Genomic DNA, 22105 nt, shown 5'->3' with positions numbered 1-22105 from the left:
ATCTGCCAAATGACTCCAGGGAGAGAGAGAACCGTTGAAAGAGAGACACAGCAGGATAGAGATGCAGACAAAGAGAGAGAGAGAGAGAGAGTGGAGGGGGAAAAGAGACATCTGAAACTATGCAAGGAGGGCTCATCTCCTCAAAATTACCTGCTTAGCAACACCGATCTCAGGGAATCTCCACGGTAACTGAATTGTTCCCTACCTGAGCCCATAAATCCTCACAGAATGGCTCAGAATGGACTGGCTTTCCCACTAAACTCTCTGTAATCTGGGGCAAAGGACTTGAGAGCCAGAGGTGTGCTGGGGTCTTTCCCCTGTACACTATAGTCTTCAAAGAGAAAGGACCACTGCCAGGACAGGACAGAAAGAGATGTGGAAGGTCAGATGTACAACTAAACAAGAGGATAAGTTCATCAGAGTCTCTAGTTTGAGAAATAGACGCCTCACATGTCCTCAGCTGACAGCTTCATTGAATTCTACCCGCTCAACACCAGTTTCATGTACAACAGTAAAGAGGAGACTCAGGGCTGCAGGCATTATGGGAATAATTGCAAAGAAAAGACACTTTTGAAACAGATACAAAAAGAAAAGGTTAGAGTGGGAAAAGAAACAGACATTGGACAACAGATTATTGGAAGAGTGTTATGGATCTTAACCCCATTGAGCTTTTGTGGGATCAGCTAGACTGTAAGGTGCGTGAGAAGTGTCACATCTATGGAACATTTTACAGGAAGTGTGGGGTGAAATGTCACCTGGGTATCTGGACAAACTGACAGTTGAAATGCCAAGGATCTGAATTTTTTTTTCAAATTGTAATAGTAATTTTTCATGTTATCAATGTTCAGACTATACATTGTGATCAGTTGAATGCCATTTTGGTGAATAAAAGTACAAATGTCTTTCCATAAGAGCAAAATCTGGACATTATTCCAAATGTATTCTATATATATATATTTAAGCAATATCACATCAGCAAGAGCGCTATATGGACCTAAATCAGCACTGCTGTGATTCGGCTGCAGGCACGAGGCCACAGGTAATCACAGCAGTGCTGATTTAGGGCCATATATCATGATTGCGTGTGTGATATTGCTGAACTGAGTACGGTCATAAAAGAGCATCTTATTGCCACTCTACGATCACCTGTTGCCACTCCCAAGCAGAGATGCTGTCAGCTTTCTGAAATTCAGCTTCCTCAGTGGACAAATAGTGTCCAAGTTGGGGTATTTCTACCTATTTCACAGTAGCCGGTGCACAAGAGTCGATCACTATAGAAACCACAATGTGGAAACTCCAGTAAGAGGTAATCGCCTTGAGTTCTGTAATTAACCAGTCTGTTGTGCTCTCCGCTGTGATGAGCCGTAATGCTGAAATTGTTAGTTTAAAGCCATTTAAAGTTATTTCCTAGCTTTTGTAGTGTAGTAGTAAAACGAGAGATCACGTAGAGCTGTTGTATGTAAACAATGACTGACGGATTCACTTCATGTCAACTAACTGGCTCATATTACATACAAAAATGATCTTTTGCCACCACCTGCTGGCTAACTTATGTAATGTAAAAAGAGACACATACAGTAGCTCTTAACAGATCTGCACTGCTCTTACACTTTAGTTTAGAACTGGTGTCAGACCATCAGTGCTCATGGAACATCTCTCGTCCAATCGTCCGCAACTAAATGTTGTATATATATATACTACTGGTCAAGTTTTGAAACACTTACTCATTCTTTATTATAATTTTTCTTCACATTTTGGAATAGTAGTAAAGTCATCAAAACTATGGAATAACATAAATGGAACTATGGGAATTATGTTGTGACTAAACAAAATCCAAAATAAAAACTGTGTTTTATCTTAGGATCTTTAAAGTAGTCACCCTTTGCCTAGAATTTGCAAACATGTACTCTTGACATTTTCTCAACCAACTTCTTTTGATTTTAAACAGTACTGAAGGAGTTCCCATCTATGTTGGGCACTTATTGGCTGCTTTACGTTATTATTTGGTCCAAGTCATCAATTTCAAAAACTGTTTTTTTTATTACATTTTAGTTTTATAATAAAATAAATTAATATGGTAGCATAATTATATTTTTGTCTAAAAAAATATAATTTCAAACATTTGATCTGATGAAAGACATCAGATCAAAAGATTTTAAGATCATGAGAAACATTTCAAGTGTTTCAAAACTTTTGACCGGTAGTGTATATATACACACACTATCTATTTTCCTGTACATTTTCTTCTTAATCTAGACTCAATCTCAGCCATGCCAATTCTAATCCCAGATCAAACCGTCTCTTCTTCATTCTTCTCAATGTGTCCTTGTTCTTCTATTAATCTGTCACATTCAATTAATGAACAGTTTTTCTGCATCAGTTCGTCAGGAGGCAAACAGCTCATAATAAAATCAACTTATAAAACTAGTCTGACACCAGCTTCTTAAGCTCTTTCAAACATTCTATTCTCAACCTATTACAGTATGAACAAGGGGATTTCACATACAATATTTAAATGATATCAGAATGGCTGCACATCTTAAAAATACATGTTTAAATCAGAACCTACAAAGACCAAAATGTCTAATAATATTGGGAAAATTATAATAATAATTTTATATATATATATTAAAGTTTTCTTGAGAAAAATACATTTGTCTACACTCGTCATTTACAGTATATTTGTATAGCATATCGTTTTAAATCCGCTTTATAGAAAATCATTAATCACACAGTTTTCTTTAATTAATCATGATTAATCAACAAAATAATAATCATAAATCTATTTATTTTATACTTTGTCTCAAAGAACTTGCATGAAACTAGTTAGCCATCATTTATTTTAATTGTTTAAATAAGTACTTAATTAAATAATGCAAAATGTTTTTGGTTTTTTTGCGGATAGAATTAATTAGACACATTGATACAGGTATAAATCTTTGATAAAAGTATATGTACACGTGCCATCAAATCAGTGGACATGCTGTAATTAAAAGTTCAAAATTAAAATCTGCTGTTTTCCTGCAGACCTTTTTTTTTTTTTAAATTGGATAAAATGGGCAGATTCAGTTCATATCAAACTTTATTGTAAATTAGAAACTAAACTGTACATTGCCCATGCATTATTAGACATGATACATACAGATATAAAACACATTGCATGCTGAAGTTTAAAATCTCAAAGATATAATTTTTCTGCCTGCCATTTAGTCTCTATCACACATATGCTGGGTCTTGTCTCATGGTTTTTGCATTTGACACTGGTTCAGATGAAAGTGAACATATGTGTCCACTGGCGTGTGGTGAGCGAAGCAGAGTGGGCTTTTTCAATTCATTCCAACAGGAGCAGAGTGCTGCGCTCGCAAAGTTGATTCACATCGAAATGAATTAAAAACACACACTCAGGTTCCCTTAACAAGCTCCAGTGTACACGTACCGTCAGTGAGCAATGTCAGGCAATGCAAAGAGATACGGCAGCTTGCCCATACCTCTCCACCAGACTGCGGGTGAAGTCTCCATTCTCTGTTCAGTAAATACGCTCATGTTTTTATTATACCCGAGACATGCGTCACGTGTAATGAAGCACGCGCTGCTGCACATGTAAACCGGTCCTGCTCGACTCGCTTCAAGCGGGATTCGAACCGGCATCTCCAGCATGGGAGGCAGGCCTGCTAACGAGGAGGCTAAAGGCTACAGCCTCTTGCGTTAGTCGCTAGTGCGCCTCTTGAGGCCAGGGGAGTGAGGTTTACACACACTGCAGGGCAAGTACCAGCTGGCTACCGTTACACTCACCGCCATAAAGCTGACTCTCGACCAGGTCATGGCACCACTGCAACCGGATATGCTCGACCCGCTCTGAGCGGGATCTCTGTCTATCTGTCTATTTGTCTGTCTGTACGTCCGTCCATCTATATATGTGGTATTTCACGATACGATACGATGCGATGCAAAGCCTCAAGATATGATACGGTAAAATTTTTGGGTGAACTATCCCGTTAAATTAGTGTCTAAATTTGAATTTGAAATATGCATAAAACCTGTTTCATCTGTGATTGATCTTGTGATATGGTTGTAAACTTACCAAACACAGTCCGGGCCGGAACGGACTCTCGGTTCAGCCAGAAGGACACCTGGGACAGGATGACAGTCATGATGCATGGGAGGTACGTCTGAATCACAAAATAACCAATCTTCCTCTTCAGGTGGAAGTGAGCCGTCATCACCGTATATTCACCTGCGGATAAAAACATCATCCAAAATTATCACTCACCATACATATGTAAATACTGGCATTGCTTAGTAAACAAAACCAAATATTTCAGCAATTACAATATACATATACTGTATATCACACAAGCAAGATTAGCCTACTGTTGTGCCTGTATATCAGCATAGCTATAATCAGAGTGCTGATATATATGGACAAAACAAGTGTGAAATTGCTTTTATACAACAGTTCAACAAACAAGTAAACAAATAAGAAAAAATGGAGCGTCCACAGATTCAGGATCTTGCTTAGAAAGAGCCAAAGCTGTCGTTGATGCACCCAAGCCTCCTTTGGTAATGCAAAAGCATCACTTTAGAACTCGATGATGGTTTGGGCTGTTTCTAACAAGATATTGAAGTAACAAGGACCTGTATGTGTCTCCTACTAAGAGACTTCACAGAGAATCTATACTTGAAAACATTTATTTGTCACTCCACAGGAACATTTATTGACTTTTGAAGACAAAATCCAGTCATGGAAACAATCTGGTTTCATAGAATCATGTTGTTATATCAAAATTGTATAAAATAATTTTAACGTTGCTCGTTGTACATTTCGCAATGAATATTAATGTTGAAATGAACACAAATATTCACAAATATTTCACTCTCTTTTAGCACCACTCAGTGGACATTTCACCTTATAACCACAGCAATATGTGTAATGAACCAAGTAATATCCTATTACAAATGTCTACAAATTGTGTAGCGATTACTCAATTGCACCATAATTCTTTTCCTACAAAATAAAAATATTTATAGGACAGTCCTAAAAATAGAATGATAAAATCCTTAATATCTTTTCTCTTGAATGAAGTAACTGTCTATAGAGCGGAGGAGGGCGAGGCCGGGCAGGAACAACGCATGCCGGGACACCAATCAGCCTGTAGGGGCCGTGAGGGATAAAGGCGTCCGGTGATAACAGTTCGAGAGAGAGAGAGAGAGAGAGAGAGAGAGAGAGAATTACTAGCAGCTGCTCTGTGTGTTTATGTTCGTGTGTGTTTTGTTTATTTCTTCATTTAATTATTATTTATATTGTCAAGCCGGTTTTTGCCTCCTCCTTTCCCTTAACCCCCTTACATTGGTGCCGAAACCCGGGAAGGAGGAGGGATGCCCGTCGAGGAGTCCTCGACACTGCCGTCCACCCAGGGGAGTGCGGCCATCATCCACGAGGCGAGTGGGGACTGGATTCCGTTCTGTCCGCTGGGGGTTGGTCTGACTCCAGTCCGCCCGGGAAGGAGCGGCTGCCGTCTGCCTGAAGGGGTGGATGAGTGATCGGGGACCACGTGACGGCGCATCAAAGAACCGGTGAGTGAGTTTTTTTTTCAGCCCCTCTCTCTCTCTGTTGCTCCTTGTTGGCCTTTATCCCTCACCTATTTTGTTTTGTTGTTGTTTTTGCCCTCCTGTCTCTTCCCAGGTCGAGGAAGGAGGGGATGACCCCCCGGCAGACGGGGGCGCAAGGCACGCCGGAGAGGTGGTGGGGGTGTACGTCATGCCGGGGGCTCCCCAGCATGAGGCAACGCCGGGAGGAGTGTAGAGCCGAGGAGGGTGGGGCCGGGCTGGAACAACGCACGCCTGGTCCCCAATCAGCCTGTTGGGGGCACACGAGAGATAAAGGTGGCCGGTGACGACAGTTAGAGAGAGAGAGAGAATTACAGGCAGCTGCTCTGTGTGTTTATGTTCGTGTGTTTTTCGTTTATTTCTTCATTAAACTATTATTTATATTGTCAAGCCGGTTCTCGCCTACTCCTTTCCTTTAACTAGCTTACACTGTCCATTAATTAAAAATAAGCTATATGTCAATTATGACAAAAAAACACCAGTAACACCAGTAACACCAGTGACACAATGAAGCTCCAAAGAGTGTTATCCTCCAATATTAATTACTGAGATGAGATTAGAAATGGAGTATTTCTTATCAAATGAAAGATTATCACTGACACTGACACAAAAGATCTTTAACAACTGTCTTTGAGTGTTTAAAATAGATTAACAAAAATGACTGCTTTAGGAAACCAATGAAATCTTAGTGGTCATCACCAGATCTTGCCAGAAGCACCACTATACCATTCAGTACCTCAAACCACATGTTGCGAATCATTCTGTACCCTCTAAATCATGTAACTGAATCCATTTGTATTATCTTTTTTGACAATACTGTTATGATTAAATCGGTCATACCAGTGACGTCATCTAAAAGCCTCAAATTAAATTATGGAACAAATGAGTGAATTTCTGATAACTTAAAGGGACAGAAGACTTAGATTGTGCTTTTCTTGATTGAACTTCATCCAATTAGGATGCAGGATTTAGTAAATGATTTCAAAATCTGGAAATTGGTTTCCAATATGGGTTTTTTGTTAAGCGGTAACACGTGACACGACTCCAGTGGACTGCTATTTCCATCATATTATTTATAATATTTATTTGGAATTTAATTTGTTATGTCATCCATGTAATACAAGGGATATAGAAGTATACATTTATTGCATTTAAAATGAGAGAGAAATGTATTTTTAAACTCAAGCACAAGCACTTTTATGGTACTTGGAATTTAATATAATTGATTAAAAACAAATATTGCCTATTTACGTATGTGAATAAATTATGCCTAAACAGCGTATTTAAAGTGTATACTTTCTAGAAATCCACATAGAATGACCCAATTAATACAATTATTCAAAACACAGTTTCATGAATGGTAAGAAATGTATCTGTCTGGTAAATTGCCATGACTGGCAGGAATGGAACAAAAAATGAGTATTGTTTGCTAGTTTAATTGGTTGTATTTACTGTACATGTATCCATTTAATACTGTTACCATTGCAAATAAAAATGATCTGATAGTTATAAACTACTGTCCCTTTAAATAACTTCAATGTAATTAGTTTAAAAAATATGCTAGTAAAAAACAGCAATAGTAAGTAATTCCTTTGTTGAAAACACAAAATATACATTATTAATAAAATGATGCCAAATCAGTAAGCAATATTTATGGCTTGTAAATTTTCCCAATTCACCCGCTATCAGCAGTTATAGTAAAAACAATAACAACAAAAAGAATGATGCATCCCGAGGGGAAACCAGAAGAAAAGAGTGATTCAAATGGGGTCAGGTTTAGAAAAGAGGCTGTAAATAGAACATCACAGAGCAGGATTATGAAATGCATATTAATCCTGAGGGTATTGTCAGTGAGCTGATCTCACAAAGCAGAAGAGTGGCAGATAAATGTAATTATAATCTGGAAGCTCTTTCAGGAACCCTTACACCTCATCTCATGAAACCCTAGATGAAATGATCAGGTCAGCATGAACTGACTCTACAGAGGCAGTTTGTCACGGATTAAGACAGGGAAAGATGGCGACATACAGAATAGAAAATCTCCTCGACGTTTGCATTTTTAACCTAATTATCACACGGTATTATCCCAAACACTCACAGAGACACACAAACGTGGCAAACTGCCTGGAAGCAGAGAGGCGAGCGGCCCACGAGGAAATAGAGGGAGGTAAAATCGAGAGATGGAGGAAGACATACTGTAGGTTGCCCATGGCAACAGAGGAGAGAAATCTATCTGGCTTCTTTACATGGTGGTGGAGGATGCTGTTTTGGTGCCACTTGGCAGAGGGGGGGATCTCCTCTTCCATTCTGCAGAGGAAGCACTGAAAGGATTTTGGCCAGCTCTAATCCTGTAAAAGCCACTCTTTGCTTTCTTGTTGAAGTGCGTTTGTTTCGTCTTTCCGTGAGCGCTGGGGCCTGTTAGCTCAGCGGGGAGTGGCGGTGAAGAAAATAAGCACTGATGAGGCTGAGAGTTCTGAGCGCCACGTCTGCTTAATTTAATTAACCGCAGTCCACTAGAGGAACACGATGATGAAATGTAAATGTGTATGCTAAAAGAGAGTACACTGTGTGTGGGCGGGTTTTGGTGGTTTACGAGGACATTTTTTGAGGTTACAAACTTAAATACAAGGGTATTATGCTATGAATGTGGTTTATAAGGATATTTCTAGTGTCCCCATAATTCAAATTGCTTAAAAAAACGAAACAATATTTGTTTTCTTAAATGTAGAAATGCACAACATTAGGTTTAGGGGTAGGGTTAGGGGATAGAATCTATAGTTCGTATAGATTGTAGATGCACTGCATGAAAAAGTGTTTGCTTGGAGTACGGAAAGATTTAAAAACATCATAAATTTTATCATTTATCATCCTGTTCCTTTTGCAGGATGTCTGCATTTATATGACTTCTGTGACTGTCTGTATTACATCTGATGGACTTCAGTCATTTATTTAAATGCTCCCAAACAGATGATGTAATTCCCTTTTTATGGCTATGAGACTGGTAGATTGAATTCCTTTCTTAAATTTTGGAGTTAAGGTGCAGTTTCACATGAATTGAAAGTGCACGTTCAGTCTGCATCATGCTGCCTCCGTCTGTAACCATAACAACAGCCAGTAACCAGCCAGGCACAAGTGCAAGAGATCTTCACTTTTAGGCTTACAACGAAAAACTCCTTTATATTATTAAATTAGATATATTGTATTTTTGTCATGTGTATAATAAAACATTTCTTGTCTTAAATTATCTGCCATTTTTAATCACGGTTAATGGTGAAACCGTATAATGATGTCATCCCTAAACACCAGTCATTTTAGTCACATTACAGTAGCTACAGTTATTGTGAAATGAACTGTAATTTCTGCATCCTTCATGCAGAAATTATAAATAATTTTGGTTTGCTAGCAATGTTTATGAAACAAGAACCAGCTGGTACAAGATAGCTGTGCGGTATGTGTAAACCTCACTCCCCTGGCGTCAAGACTAACGCTAGGAGCTGTAGCCTTTAGCCTTCTGGTTAGCGTGCCTGCCTCTCATGCAGGCTGATGCCGGTTTGAATCCCGCTGCTGGTTACATTTACTCAAAATCTAGTAAAAATCAAGTAAAACTACCAAAATTTAGCTGATGTGATATTTTTAGGTATAAGAAAACTAGAAAAAAAAGGATTTACTTTAGAAACCTTAGTGATTTTCAGACCTGGAAAAGTCATGGAAATAAATATGTACAAATTTCCTGTCAGGCGCCACTGAATATTGCATCTCGCTAGCCGTAGATCAACAGTGAATCAATGTCAAAGGCACAACAGGAAATTGTAAGGGCATGAATATCTGCTGCATGGTGTCGCTTAACCAGGATTCAGCACATTGGTTCTGGTTTGAGATGGAAAAACATTTGGATCAAACATGCTGAATTCCTGTTTTATCTGGTAGGCAGCTCACTAGGATTTGGAACAGAGTTAGAGTGTGTTTGTGTGTGTGTTTGTGTAAAGCCGCTCAGAGCCACATTCAGTGCAGCATGAAGATGTTAGTTAAGGTGTGAAGATGACGATCTGTCACAGGAGATCACTGGAGAGGCAGAGACTCTCTCCACTCATGATTGCAAAGCAGATCAGCAGCGACATTCTAAAGCAGCATGCTGAAAGAAATGGACCCTCATAAGTGGCTTAAAATGCTCTTGACAGGAACTGTCATGGTCCAGGTGAATTTGCAGGTTTGTTCTGTTTGTTTTGGTTGTCTCTCCCTCATGTGTGTCAGGTGCTGCTGGCATGCATGGTTAGCGTTTCCATGGGAACACTGATTGTTCTTATGGGAACGTGATCATGCCACTAATTGTTGTTGTGTATTAATGTAACTCACCCCACTCGCTCTGATTCAGTTGGTCCTGTGTCGTGTTTGTGTGTAAACCCATTCCACCGAGGAATCGGAGGCTGAATGATATCACGATTAAGAATCGTTATCCGTTGCAGTTGATGTCTTCAGCTTCACCTTCAAACTCTTGCAGGGGCACTTTGAATATCTGGTTATGCTATTTGGATTGGTAAACACCCCAGCCGTCTTCCAGGGTCTCGTGAATGATGTGCTCAGAGACATGGTTGACCATTTTGTGTCTATCTAGATGATATCTGATCTTCTACCAGAATATCCAGGACCATGTCCAGCATGTCACAAAGGTGCTTCAGTGACTGCTAGAGAATTGGCTATACGTTAATGTGGAGAAGTGGGATTTTCATGCGTAGTTGGTTCTGTTCCTGGGGTTCATCGAGGGAGTGCAAATGGAGCCCGCCTATGTCAGAGCCATCTCTGATTGGCCAACTCCAGATTCCCGCAAGGCTTTGCAGAGGTTTCTGGGGTTCACTAACTTTTATCGTCGGTTCATTCGTAAATACAGCCAGCTCGCTGCACCTCTTACGGATTTCACCTCCACCAGGGTCAGTCCTTTCAAGACCCTGGTCTCACATAGCCATGGATTTTGTTACTGGTCTTCCTCCCTCCCTTAGCAACACAGTTGTGGACCGGTTCTTGAGAGTGGCTCACTTCATTCCCCTCCCCTAATTACCCAAAGTGAGCGAGACAGCAGTGGCAGTCATTAATGAGGTTTCAGTGAGGTTTCTGACAGAGGCCTTCAAATTTGTGTCACTTTTTTGGGCAGAAATCTGACTAATGTGAGATCTCATTTAGTCTGGGTCCAGTATGCCCACATCTCTTTGCCGTCATCATCTATGGGGTTATCACCCTTCCAGTGTAGCCTCAGATACCAGCCCCATGTGTTCCCTGCCCAAAAGGACCTGTCCCACACATTTATTCAGAAGTGCCGTCACACCTGGAAAGCCACCAGAAAAGCCCTCATACGGACTGGCGCTTGTGTTAAGAGGTCGGCCGGCCGACACCGGTCTGAGCCCCCAGCTTATGTGTGTGGTCAGAAGGTCTTGTTGTCCTCCAAGGATGTTTATTGGGCTGTTTTACATCTTCAAGGTCACTAATCCAGTGGCGGTACATCTCAATTTACCTCCATACCTTAAACACATCCATACCATATTCCATATTTTTAGAATCAAACTGGTTTTCAATTCCAATCTGAATCAGCGCACCCCTCCAGACTCCACTGTGCCTAGTTGAGGGCACACCAGCTTATGCGTTCAAAAGGTTGATCGATGTCAGGCGGAGGGGCATAGGGATCCAGTACCTGGTTGACTGGAAGGGTTATGGACCTGAGGACAGATGTTGGGTCTGGGATATCCTGTACCATGCCCTCATTGATCAGTTCCATCTTCATCACAGAAACTCTGTTGGGGACACCAGGAGATGTCCCTGGGGAGTGGGACGGTACTGTCACGTTTCTAATGAATTTGGTGGTTTGTTCTGATTTTTTTTGGTTGTCTCTCCCTCATGTGTGTCAGGTGCTGCACCTGTTCTCCTTTAATTGTCTGCCTTCTTAAACCCATCTTTGTATCATATTCTTTGCTAGATTGTTGTTGTGTGTTCAAGTAGCTCATCTCACTCTCTCTGCCTCATTTGGTCCTGTCTCATTCTTCTGTGTTGGTTGAACATCTCTGCCCGTGTGTCTGGAGTGCATGTGTCCGAGCAGCTTGCTGCTGCTCTTGCACTTGCGCCCACATTCTCTTCACCGGAGGATTCCTCACAGGTCTGCTCTCTACACTGCCACTACACACACACGCCAACAAACACACTCATCGCTTTCCCGCTGCAGTCGGTGCCGTGTCCCTCACTGCATGCCAGCCCTGCTATGTTCTTGAATTCCTATTAAAAAATTCTGTGAACTATTCCTCTGCTCTTGGGTTTCCTTCTTGCCAGTGTAACATGAACTCCATTAATGCTAACTCAGGCACACAAAACAAAGAGTGTGAAGTACACTAAGCACATGAGAGACTCAATTAATACTCACAGATTTCAACAGAATTCAGAGTCTAATATTTGCATGTTGCTAAGCTAACGACTCAGTACTCTAAATTACAAAAAATAGCACAAATATTAGGTGTAATGTTTATTTTTTAGTAATCATAGTTGCTGAGATTGTTACAATGCATAGGAATTGCCTTCTTTGCAAATTATACAAGTGATACTGCTTAAGCAGTGGACAAAAACAAGATATAAAAAAACTTATTTTAAAAGTCAGTGTAATTATTAGAGGACGTTGCTAAGGCAAGCACTTGTTGTACTGCTCAAACTTACAGTTACAGATTTGGTGTAGCATTCATTTTCAAAGTGATTAGTTTTTCCAACAAAATAAATAAACATTTACATTGAGGAGGGGACCTGAAACATAGATGGGAACCAGTGTTGTGGAGTAGTTTATTAAATACTAAAAAACTACGTTTTTCAATAGTGTAACAGTAGTTCAGCTATTTTCACAATAGTGTAGCTTTCTATTACCAAGCTATACATATTTTCCAATGAGTAGAGGTGAAGCATCACCTGTACCAGAGGTGTGCACAGAAGGGGGGCAGCAGGGCTGGAATCTTTAAATCTCTTAATTATCTCACAATCACAGTATAATGTGTCATTATGAGATTTCTTTGTAATTCACAGAAGCATTAAAGAAAATCAGGCGGAGATGCCTTTTCCAGGACAGATTCCAGGCGAAAGTGATCATCCTTATGCCCAACTCACACCGAAGTGCCGTGCCCTTGAAATCGGTACTATGAAGGGAACATGGCATTATTGTAGGAATGTACTCTTCACTAACAGGCTTGTGGAAGAGGCCTTTGAGAAAAGATGAATTTTCTCACTTTCGTTGGAACAAGATTTCGAGTGGCATCCCCTCCCGCATCAGTGCTCTTCGAGGAAGTAAAAACTGAATATTTAAGTGTTGCTGCCTTAGACGAGTAACAGGTCAGAAATAGTCCACTCCATGTATTGTATTGTCAGTTCATCAAAATAGTATTTTTTTCCCTTTTCTCCCAATTTGGAATTCACAATTCACACTACTCAGTAGGTCCTCGTGGTGTCATGGTTACTCACCTCAATCCGGGTGGCAGAGGACAAGTCTCAGTTGCCTCCATTTCTGAGACCGTCAATCCACACATCTTATCACATGGCTCATTGTGCATGACACCGCGGAGACTTACCACGTGCCCACTGAGAGCGAGAACCACTAATCGTGACCACGAGGAGGTTACCCCATGTGACTCTACCCTCCCTAGCAACCGGGCCAATTTGGTTGCTTAGGAGACCTGGCTGGAGTCACTCAGCACACCCTGAATTTGAACTTGCGACTTCAGGTGTGATAGTCAGCATCAACACTCACTGAGCTACCCATGCCCCAAAGGAATAATTCTTGACAGCAACTGCATTTCCAACATCCCACACTTGCAGTGTATACAGCTGTATTAATTATAATGGCAGCGGTCACACTGATTTTAGTGTACATACAAATTCAATATGTCTTTAACTGTCATAAACTGAAGGAGCTGTCTGATTCATTATTGCTGTACGGTCCTAAATATTAATTGTAGAACATGGTAAAATAACATTTCATTTATCTGAAAGGAAATTAAGTCAAATGCTGTGTCCGAATATCCATGCTTCCCTACTATTAAAGTATGGCAAATACAGTATGCCAATGGAGTAGTAAAAAATGTTGTTTTACTAAGTAATCAGTATTTGTAATGGAATACATTTTAAAAGTAACCATTCCAATCCTGCTCATAATTACTTAGAAACTGCATAGCAACGCCCTGGAAACCACCCACAACTCCTAGATATTTCTAAAAGCAAATTACAATTCAGAGAATGTAAATATATGTGTGTTTTACTGTTAAACAGCAAGACTAAATTGTTTGCTGTTTTGTTACTGGTTAGAACAGTATTTGCATGCTTCTGATGCCTAAAAATGCCATCTAGGTAGGCAGCTCCCTTCAGATTGGAATGGAGTCAACATATCACAGCAACACTGCATTGTCACAGTGATTGTTATTAAGGAGAATGACCTCACCCTGACCTGAACACCAATGCAGGACATGAGAGATGAAGGCAATGTTTTTTTTTTCTCCACCCATTATTTACTGAAAACAAAGAAATGGTCCTCTGAGACCGATCTATATGGAGGGTATTTCAAAAGAGGTGTGATGCAGCAATAAAGCATCTGTTAAACATCTGCTGAAAACAGTCATTAACCTAGCACAATTTGGTCTTCTGAACAGCTCTTACACAAAGACACATCATTGTCTGATGCAAATTGTACTCAAAAATGGCAAGAGCTGGTTGAAATTGACTGTTCTGATTGGTTGGTTTTATGCAATTTCCTACCCCAAAATCCTACCACACCCTGGACCCCAAAGTGATCCCATCGATTGTAGTTTTGGGTACCTTATCCAAGTATTGCTTAGTTTCTTTTAAATTATATACCGAATCCAATATTTCTATTTCTACGTGTTTTCATTTAGCTTGTGGAGGGCAAGCTAAGTGATTAACCTGATTACCAAGTCGTGTTTACAATACAATGAAAACTTTTGAGGAAAAGCATGTCACTGGTATTTCCCAGATTGCCGTGTTCATAATTTACAATATACATTTATATTGTAAATTATGAGACAACATGCTTTTGAATGGCTGTCAATGGAAAAACATGCTATTTATTGGCTGGTTTTATGCAACTTCCTACCCCAAAATTCCTACCACATATTAGACCAATTCAATTCCACTGGGTCAGTTTTTCAAGTGTGACCTCGGGTTCGGGTTGAAACTAATGAAATAATAAATCTGCCTACCTAACTTGTTTCACGCACATGCAAATGGATGCATCACTGGTGGGTGGTGAGCGGAGCGAAGTGGGTGGTTTCGTTTTCAATTCCTTCCAATGGCAGCCAAACGCCACACTCATGAGGGAAATTGACAGCAACACAGAATTTATTCAGAAGAGGAACAAAAAATGCTTGCCGTCAGCAAATCATTATGACCTGTATGCAATAATGTCTGTTAGAAGTGCTTCACCATCTGATGATAATGCTGATGTTTCTGCTGTATTCAGTGCTTTAACCACATGATTATGCTTCAGACTTCAAATGATGATTCACTGTTGCAATACTGTGGCTGGGTATGAACAAAAGTGTAATACATTCGGACATTTAGCTGACATCTTTCCAACTGTAATCGTGCATATTTAGGATAATTTATGATATTATTGCTCATGAACAAAAAACATAAATTCACACTCAATGTACACAATGTACCATATCATAAGTACAGCTCTCTGGCGTTGTAAGCAGACTTTTTTCGTTCCAGTGAACACTTACCGTTAGAGGCTGTTCACAATGAATGTGTTTTTGCATTTCTGCACGGTTTTCAATTGTTTTTCTTTATGAGAACACGCTCTGGACAGACGACTTTGGCTGTTGCACATTGTCTCGTGCAGGACCGTCATAGTTTTAAGATATAAAGGAAAAAAACGTAAAGAAAATGCATTTCGAGACTACTAATTTTTGTTTCGTTCGTTGCTTGCATCTAGCTTGTTTTTAGCGTATGTGCCACAATAATTTGACGTGCTGAAAAAGTTCAGGCAACAAAGAGGACTTCATGTGGCTGTTACACTGTTACACATGATTCCAGATTGTTTTGCAACAAGCAACATTTCCACGTTTGATAAACGAAAAGCCAGGTGGGCCGACGTGAAGTGTTAGGTTTACTGTCTGTGTATGTTTACTGATACTATACTGTTACGAATGTTGTCTACATGCTTACATACATCCTATTATTTTGTGAAGAACTTATAAAGAGAGTGAGACATTTCGGGTTCGGGTGGTTTTCAGGCTTAAAATCTGTCAGGTTACTCAGTCTAAGGTATGGGTCAGCCTGTCGGGTCACTCAGTCTAAGGTACGGGTCAACATTGGGCCTCATTTTAAGGCTTGTGCTGACCTCTACATTGGGTGTAGTTCCAGCATCAACCATCAGAGGCTAACGGGGACCTGCTACCCTGCTACCCAATTCTTGCCCCAATGATCATTATTTCTGTTTCCCTCCCCTTGTCCCCTCCCTCATCCATGTAGATAGGGATGACTTGATGAGGGCGGGGCCGGGTCATGATTATACACACCGGTCCCTTATCAGGCTAATTAAGCCTCAGAGAGGGATAAAGGCCGACTGCGGAAGGTGGTGCGACAAGAGAGAGATCGTTTACGGTCAGCTGACCATCATGTGTGTGTGCTTATGTCTTTTGTTTAAGTTTATCATTAAAATATTATTTATATTGTCAAGCCGGTTCTCGCCTCCTCCTTGCCCATTTATATAGCTTTAGGCAAGGCAAGGCAAGTTTATTTATATAGCACATTTCATACACAATGGTAATTCAAAGTGCTTTACATAGAAGAGATTAAAATAAGAATAAAAAAAAAATTAATAAAAAAAAATAAGAATAATTGAAACAGTTTAGAATATAAAATAAAATAAAATCCAGTACAAACAGTCGGACAAACAGTGGCAGAGTGCTCATTCAGTAAATGCACAGCTAAACAGATGTGTTTTGAGTCTGGATTTGAATGTGACTACTGTAGGAGCACATCTGATCTCTTCTGGAAGCTGGTTCCAGCTGCGGCTGGCATAAAAGCTAAAAGCAGACTCTCCTTGCTTAGAGTGAACCCTTGGTATTTCTAGTTGATGTGATCCTAATGATCTGAGCGATCTGTTGGGTTTATATTCAGTGAGCATATCTGCAATATATTGAGGTCCTAGCCCATTGAGTGATTTATATACCAGTAATAATACTTTAAAATCAATCCTAAATGTAACTGGGAGCCAGTGTAAAGACCTGAGGACTGGTGTGTTACGTTCATATTTTCTGGTTCTGCTCAGAATCCTGGCAGCAGCGTTCTGTATGAGCTGCAACTGTCTTATGGTCTTTTTGGGAAGGCCAGTGAGGAGTCCATTACAATAATCCACCCTGCTGGTGATGAAAGCATGCACAAGTTTCTCTAGGTCTTGAGTGGAAACAAAGCATCTAATTCTTGCAATATTTTTCAAATGATAGTTTGCTGATTTAGTTATTGCTTTGACATGACTACTGAAACTAAGGTCTGACTCTAGAGACACACCAAGATTCCTGACTTGATTTTTAGTTGTTTGACCCCTAGCGTCAAGGTATGCATTCACCTTGAGAACTTCATCTTTGTTTCCAAACGCAATGACTTCAGTTTTGTCTTTGTTTAACTGAAGAAAGTTTTGGCACATCCAACTGTTAACTTCATCAATGCATTGGCACAGGGAGTCAATGGGGCTGTAATCGTTAGGTGATAGGGCTAAGTAGATATGTGTGTCATCTGCATAGCTGTGGTAAGCAATTTGGTTCTTTCTCATTATTTGGCTCATTGGGAGCATATACAGGTTGAACAGGAGTGGCCCAAGAATTGAGCCTTGAGGGACTCCGCATGTCATGGACGTCCACTCAGACTTATGGTCTCCTATACTCACATAATAACCTCTCCCTTCTAAGTATGACCTGAACCATTTTAGGACCATCCCAGAAAGCCCCACCCAGTTTTCCAGCCTGTCAAGAAGTATGTTGTGATCAACAGTGTCAAATGCAGCACTGAGGTCGAGTAGTATCAGTACTGATAATTTGCCTGTATCAGCATTTAAGCGAATATCGTTTATTATCTTTATGAGCGCTGTCTCTGTGCTGTGATGCGATCGGAAACCAGATTGAAAATTGTCAAAGTATCCATTTGAGTTCAAGAATTTGTTCAGCTGATTGAAGACAACTTTTTCAATGATCTTGCCTATGAAAGGAAGATTTGAGATCGGTCTATAGTTGCTTAATATGGTCTTATCCAGATTGCTCTTTTTCAAGAGGGGCTTGACAACTGCAGTTTTCAGGGAGTTTGGAAAACTCCCAGAGAGAAGTGAGGAGTTTATCATTTCTAGGAAATCTGCTTCTAAACAGTTGAACACACTTTTGAAAAAAGATGTGGGAAGTCCATCAAGGGCGCAGGTTGATGTTTTAAGGTGCTGTACGGTTTCTTCCAAAATTTTGCCATCAATTTCTTTGAAATCAGACATAGTAACTACTTTCTCAGGTTGTGGTATGATTTGTCTGACCCCAGCACAACTCAAGGATGTGCTGATCACCTTTCTGATATTATTGATTTTTTTCAGAGAAGAAAGAAGCAAACTCACTGCACTTGCTTTCTGAGAGCATTTCTCTGGGAACCTGGCTTGGAGGGTTTGTCAGTCTCTCTACAGTCGCAAAAAGAGTGCGTGTGTTGTTTAAGTTGCTGTTTATAATATTCGAGAAGAAAGTCTGTCTAGCTTTGCCTAGTTCCATATTAAAAGCATGGATGCTGTCTTTGTAGATAGTTATAATGGACTACAAGTTTTGTCTTCCGCCACATGCGCTCTGCTTTTCTGCATTACACATGTCTTTCCATAATATTTATATAAACATTTTCGATAAACCCACCTCTAAGTGGCATGTAAAAATACAAAGAATGGTGGCTGGTCACTTTACATGTCAGTCTTCCTGTCTAAGTTGACGGTTCTTGGCCAGAATTTGCTGCAATATGAACCAGACTTTGTGCCGATAGTCAAAAGTCTGGCTAAACACACACACATGCGTGCATACACACGCTCTCCTGTGCTGGGAACGATGACAGATCTGCACTGCTAATTACAGCCAGCGAGCGTGTATTGTCATATCCCACTGCAACCATGATGCTGATCGTCATGGTGATGGTTGCATGCATACCAGATGTCTCAACTTCTAAGCACAATGCCACTGACAGTACGCAAGCAGCATTTGATCTTCTTCTTTCTCTCTCTCACTCTCTCGTTCAGCATGAAGAAACTTGGGCTCTTTGATGAAACTATCGTCATCAAGAATGTTCTCCAATAATGAAGAAACCCACTCACAGAAACACACAGATCTCACTGTGTGAACATCAATTGAGGCAGAAAATGAGTGAGCAAAACCAGGAGTGATGATTCTGTTCCACTGGTTGTGTATTCATGAATCTCAAGTTACATTTTATACAAAACAAAATAAAGAAATTATATTTTGTATTAAGAAAATGATGCCCATTTTGACCATTTTGATAAACTAATAAAAGTATACCTTCAATGCACTGTAAGCCAATTTGGATAAAAGCTTCTGCCAAATGCAGCATGTTCTCATTAAAATTACATGAATGTGGCAACACTTTTGCAAAATGATATTAAGTTGTTCATTGCATGTCTCGCGGCAGTTCTGAGGTGAAAAGTCCACTGTGTAGCGCTAAAAGCAAGTTAAATACTCTCCCAGACAGATGAGGCTTTCAAGGGTAATGCTTCATTCAGTTTTTTAATCAACACAACCGACCTCCTTACCCTTAAACCTAAACCTAACCAATAGTGTCATAAAAAGCAAATGTGAGATGAAAAACACAATTGCTGAAGCAATCACATCATTTTGTGGTGCCTATATGACATTTTTGGCTCATGTGTCGACGTGCTCTTCAGTACTCGTACCCCGATCTTTTACATCGCAAGTGCTACACTCTGTCAGTTGAGCTCCAAGCTTGAATGAGCTTGAAAACGTGGTTGGCTTTGTAATGTAAACGTTATAATGTATCAACTTACAAGTCATGCACTATAATAAAAGTGTTTAGATGTCATAAGATAGCATTGTGTGAGGAACAGGTTGAAAAGTAAGTGTTAATGTAATCAGTTTTACAGGTGATTTGTGTGAAGGTGAATAAAAGTAATTGCTGTAGTGCACCTAGTGTTCATTAAACCAGGAAATGCAGAAATAGCCACATAAAATTAATTTGGCATAAATGTAAGTATAGTATTGTGATTTTCTGAAACCAGGTTGGCCAAATGCATTAATGTAAGCTTTGTGTGTGTGTGTGTGTGTGTGTGTGTGAGTTTTGTAACACAATTATTCTCATCGGTGATACTCATTATATTCACTTTACTTTAATACAGAATTTACTGGATAAGACTTTTTAACCCTTTTGTGGTTTCAGATAATTTTTTACCCATTTTGATGTTGTTTCTTTAATAAAAATGGTAACCTTTATCTGAGTGGTACAAGACTTGGTAACTTTTCCTCCAATAGCTATCTAAACACACACACACACAATCTAGTTTTGATTCCATAAGTCTAAGCGGACATAATAAATACAAATAAATAATAATAATAATACAAATTATTTGGGTGAAAATTGACCTGCCATAGGAAATGAAAGGGAAAAACTAAAATACAGAGATTTTTTATTTGTCAAATAAAAATCAATAAATCAGAACACACACACACACACACACACACACACACACACACACACACACACACACACACACACACACACACATAAAAGTTTATTTGATAATATTAGTGATCTCTCATCGACTTGCATTTATTTCATATCAGGCTAACAACATTTTCTCTTTCCAAACTCTACCCGTAAATCTACCCCTAACCATCACACAAACATGTGCACATCACTAGATTTGAAGATCAACATCATCTGACCCAATTAAGAGCTTTTTTTTTGTTTTTTTGGTCTATATATACAGTACAGGTACCAAACGTACCACTCAGGTCAAAGTCTGAGTCTGACCCCTGTGTGACATTGTTCATGCAAGATTCTGATGTTTGATGTTTAAAATAAATGACAGGTTACATGTGTTTTCTTTTTAACACAATCCGATTTGAATGTTTTGGAGCATCATTGGAGCATCATTGCAAATCTGACACTTCAGTGGTTTAGAGAAAATGCTACAATTTGACAAAAGAGATTTTTTTTAATAACGTCTAAATATATATCCAACACGTAACTTGTGATAATATCTAGAAATTAATTTTGATACAACATTAGCGTATAGAAATCAGCCAATGAATGGAGCACTGGAGCCATCTACTGACCATAGTTGTTATTTCATGCAGTTGTTATTATAACTCCAGCAGATGTCACCAGAGACCCCCAATGCATGACAAATTGTGATGTTTTGACACTTTCCATTTACTGAAGTGAAGATGACATAAAATGTGCTTAATGTATATGAAAATGAATGGTGTAATTTAGTAATTTAGAGCTAAATAAGGTCTAAATACCATCAAATCCACCCAGAAAATGCTAAACTTTAGTGACTTTAGTTTAGTAAAATGAGTGTTTTTACATATCTTTAAAAAAAATAATTCACACACAAAAAGAGTAAAATATTACACATGTATGTTCGGGTCATTTTGGACACGCGCAAACCACGAGCATTAAAAATAATTGTATTGTAACTGCACTCACGAGAAACAAAGTTTTGCATAACTGCAATAAATGCAAAATATATATTCCCTATAGACATTCCCATTACTTTATATATATATATATATATATATATATATATATATATATATATATATATATATATATACTCTATATATAAACTCAGTCCCATGATTTTTCCCTATTTTAAAATTCCCTGATATATCCAGGTACTGAGAACTGGAGGGTGGGAAGCATGCAAATTGTCATAAAATAATAATGTCAAGAAATTGCATGGGTTCTAAATACAATTTTCTTGAAGCAAACATAGTTCTCTTTGAGATTTACCTGCACAAGTACTGTGTGTATCCACTATCGGCAACCAGTTATCCTAAAGTCATTATCATGGCACAGATAAGACCAACATAAGATAAGAATAAGATAAGAATAACAAGGGAGTCACCCACTCCTACATCCCTGTTTAAGTGTTCATCTGACACTGCACCTCTCAACTGCACTCAGTCTTGGTAAATACACTCCTCCTTTGATCATTAATCACACACACAACACACACACACACACACACACACACACACACACACACACACACCTATCTGAAGTGATTTTACTCTAAGTGGTTGGCGAGCCTGTGGCATCAAGGAAAAATCCTTCTGATAAGGAGTACACTCAAGTGTGCAAAATGTAGTGTACACTCAAGTGTGACAGATGACCTCCACGCCAGACGACATGCTCACGCTGTTGTTATGAATGATTATTCTCACGTCACATGACAAAGACATTTACAAGGCTCCCGAGT

The 22105-nt window shown here is 39.4% G+C and overlaps 1 protein-coding gene across 2 annotated transcripts in view; it reads right to left on the bottom strand.

The window, feature by feature from the left end:
* LOC127617263 (gamma-aminobutyric acid receptor subunit alpha-2) overlaps positions 1-22105 on the bottom strand; it is a 146464-nt gene that overhangs the window by 67164 nt on the left and 57195 nt on the right. For both annotated transcript variants that reach the window (XM_052089207.1, XM_052089208.1), the window contains exon 8: positions 4082-4234. In XM_052089207.1, the coding sequence (XP_051945167.1) occupies positions 4082-4234 (153 nt within the window). The remainder of the gene's footprint in view (positions 1-4081; positions 4235-22105) is intronic.

Source organism: Xyrauchen texanus, chromosome 23 (genome assembly GCF_025860055.1).
Source record: "Xyrauchen texanus isolate HMW12.3.18 chromosome 23, RBS_HiC_50CHRs, whole genome shotgun sequence".
Taxonomy (NCBI): domain Eukaryota; kingdom Metazoa; phylum Chordata; class Actinopteri; order Cypriniformes; family Catostomidae; genus Xyrauchen; species Xyrauchen texanus.
Note: the sequence above shows the minus strand (reverse complement) of the source record. Positions and strands in the feature narration are given on the sequence as shown.